General features: G+C 50.2%; 1 protein-coding gene across 3 annotated transcripts; it reads left to right on the forward strand.

Annotated features, from left to right (window-relative positions):
* The first annotated feature begins 57 nt into the window (after positions 1-57).
* LOC121963937 (PHD finger protein 19-like) lies at positions 58-1,365 on the forward strand. Of its 3 annotated transcripts, none has more exons than XM_042514174.1 (3): positions 58-140; positions 357-443; positions 550-1,365. In XM_042514174.1, the coding sequence occupies exons 1-3, from the start codon at positions 91-93 to the stop codon at positions 863-865; spliced, it is 453 nt and encodes a 150-aa protein (XP_042370108.1). In that variant the 5' UTR covers positions 58-90; the 3' UTR covers positions 866-1,365. The 3 variants fall into 3 exon arrangements, with proteins under 3 accessions (XP_042370108.1, XP_042370110.1, XP_042370109.1); XM_042514176.1 differs by having other exon boundaries at positions 553-1,365; XM_042514175.1 differs by having other exon boundaries at positions 360-443.
* Positions 1,366-1,571: the final 206 nt, after the last annotated feature.

The raw sequence follows: 1,571 nt of genomic DNA on the forward strand, positions 1-1,571 counted from the left end.
TGTGTGTGTGTGTGTGTGTGTGTGTGTGTGTGTGTGTGTGTGTGTGTCTAGAACAACGAGCTGTCCTGCAGTTGGACCTCCAACCATCACATGGCCAACATCTTTGACTTCACCCTGGACGAACTGCAGAGCCTCAAGAGGTCAGACACACATCAATACACCAAGAATCAATCAATCAATCAGCAGCGTGTGAATGTGACTCTGTAACTCTGAGAGGTCAGAGGACTAGAAAAAGTGTCGGACTTAAACCTGTGAACAAAGTGTTGAGTTTAAAGTTTTAGTCAGTGTATTTATACTTCGTTATACTGTACAGTATGATATATACTGCAGTACTACACTGTGATGTTCCTCCTCAGTAGCTCCAGTCGAGCGGTCAGTATCGATCAGGACTCCACTGATGCCTCCACCTCTGGCTCTGCCACCAGTGCCTCCTACCACTTCAGGTAACCCACAGGGACATGCCAGCAGTCAACATGCCTTAAGACGTTTTGAGGAGAGGAGATGAGCTGTGGAGCATCTCTCTCTGACCTTTGACCTTTGTGTCCTCAGAAGGAGGGTGGGCAGCAGGAAGAGGAAGTTACCTAGCAACAGCTACAGCCAGTGGGCCAATCGCAGTGAGGTGGGGGAGGAGCTCGGCGGCGAGGAGTCTGGGATGCTGGAGGACCAAGAAGCTACAAACCACCTGACCACAGACTCCTCCCACTTCTTGTCTGACTCCTCCCACCTGCACTCCTCCATCTCCTCCTATTTCGGAGTGGCGGGCAGACTGAACAATGGGGAGAGGTACCAGGTGCTGGCTCGCCGCGTCACCGCTCAGGGGACGGTCCAGTACCTGCTGGAGTGGGAGGGGACAACGCCTTACTAGGACAGAGTCTCAGGGGACGCTTTGATTCCTCCTCCAATCAGCTTTAGCCAGGTGGCTGCTGATTGGTCCAAACCACTGACAGCTTAGTGACATCACCAGTTACCCATCTGACCAGCCAATCAGATTTTAATGTTTTTATTTTATTTATGTCCCCACAAACCTGTCCACGTCCCTGCAAAACTGTCCATGTCCACGCAGACTTGTCCACGTCCCCACTGACCTGTCCACGTCCCCACTGACCTGTCCATGTCCCCACTGACCTGTCCATGTCCCCACTGACCTGTCCATGTCCCCACTGACCTGTCCATGTCCCCTCACCTGTGTCAGCAGTGTGTCTAAGCTGAAGTGAGTTTGGAGGAATCAAAGCTGAACTGAGTCTGTTTAAACAGTGTTAGGCGCAATAGACACCAATGTTATATACAGCCAAAGACACACACACACACACACACACACACACACACACACATATATATATCTATATATATCTATATTATATATATATACACACACACACACACACACACACACACACACACAGTCAGTAGTGTTATTTGAGTGTTTTGTATTCTACAGTTTGTGTTTGTGTTCAGTCATTTCTTCTTCTCTGACATGTTAAACAGTCAGACGCTCCTGCGCCCTGCTGCTCCCTGTACCTCCCTGCTGCTCCCTGTAGCTCCCTGTACCTCCCTGCTGCTCCCTGCTGCTC

Source organism: Plectropomus leopardus, unplaced genomic scaffold, assembly GCF_008729295.1.
Source record: "Plectropomus leopardus isolate mb unplaced genomic scaffold, YSFRI_Pleo_2.0 unplaced_scaffold1331, whole genome shotgun sequence".
Classification (NCBI taxonomy): Eukaryota; Metazoa; Chordata; class Actinopteri; order Perciformes; family Serranidae; genus Plectropomus; species Plectropomus leopardus.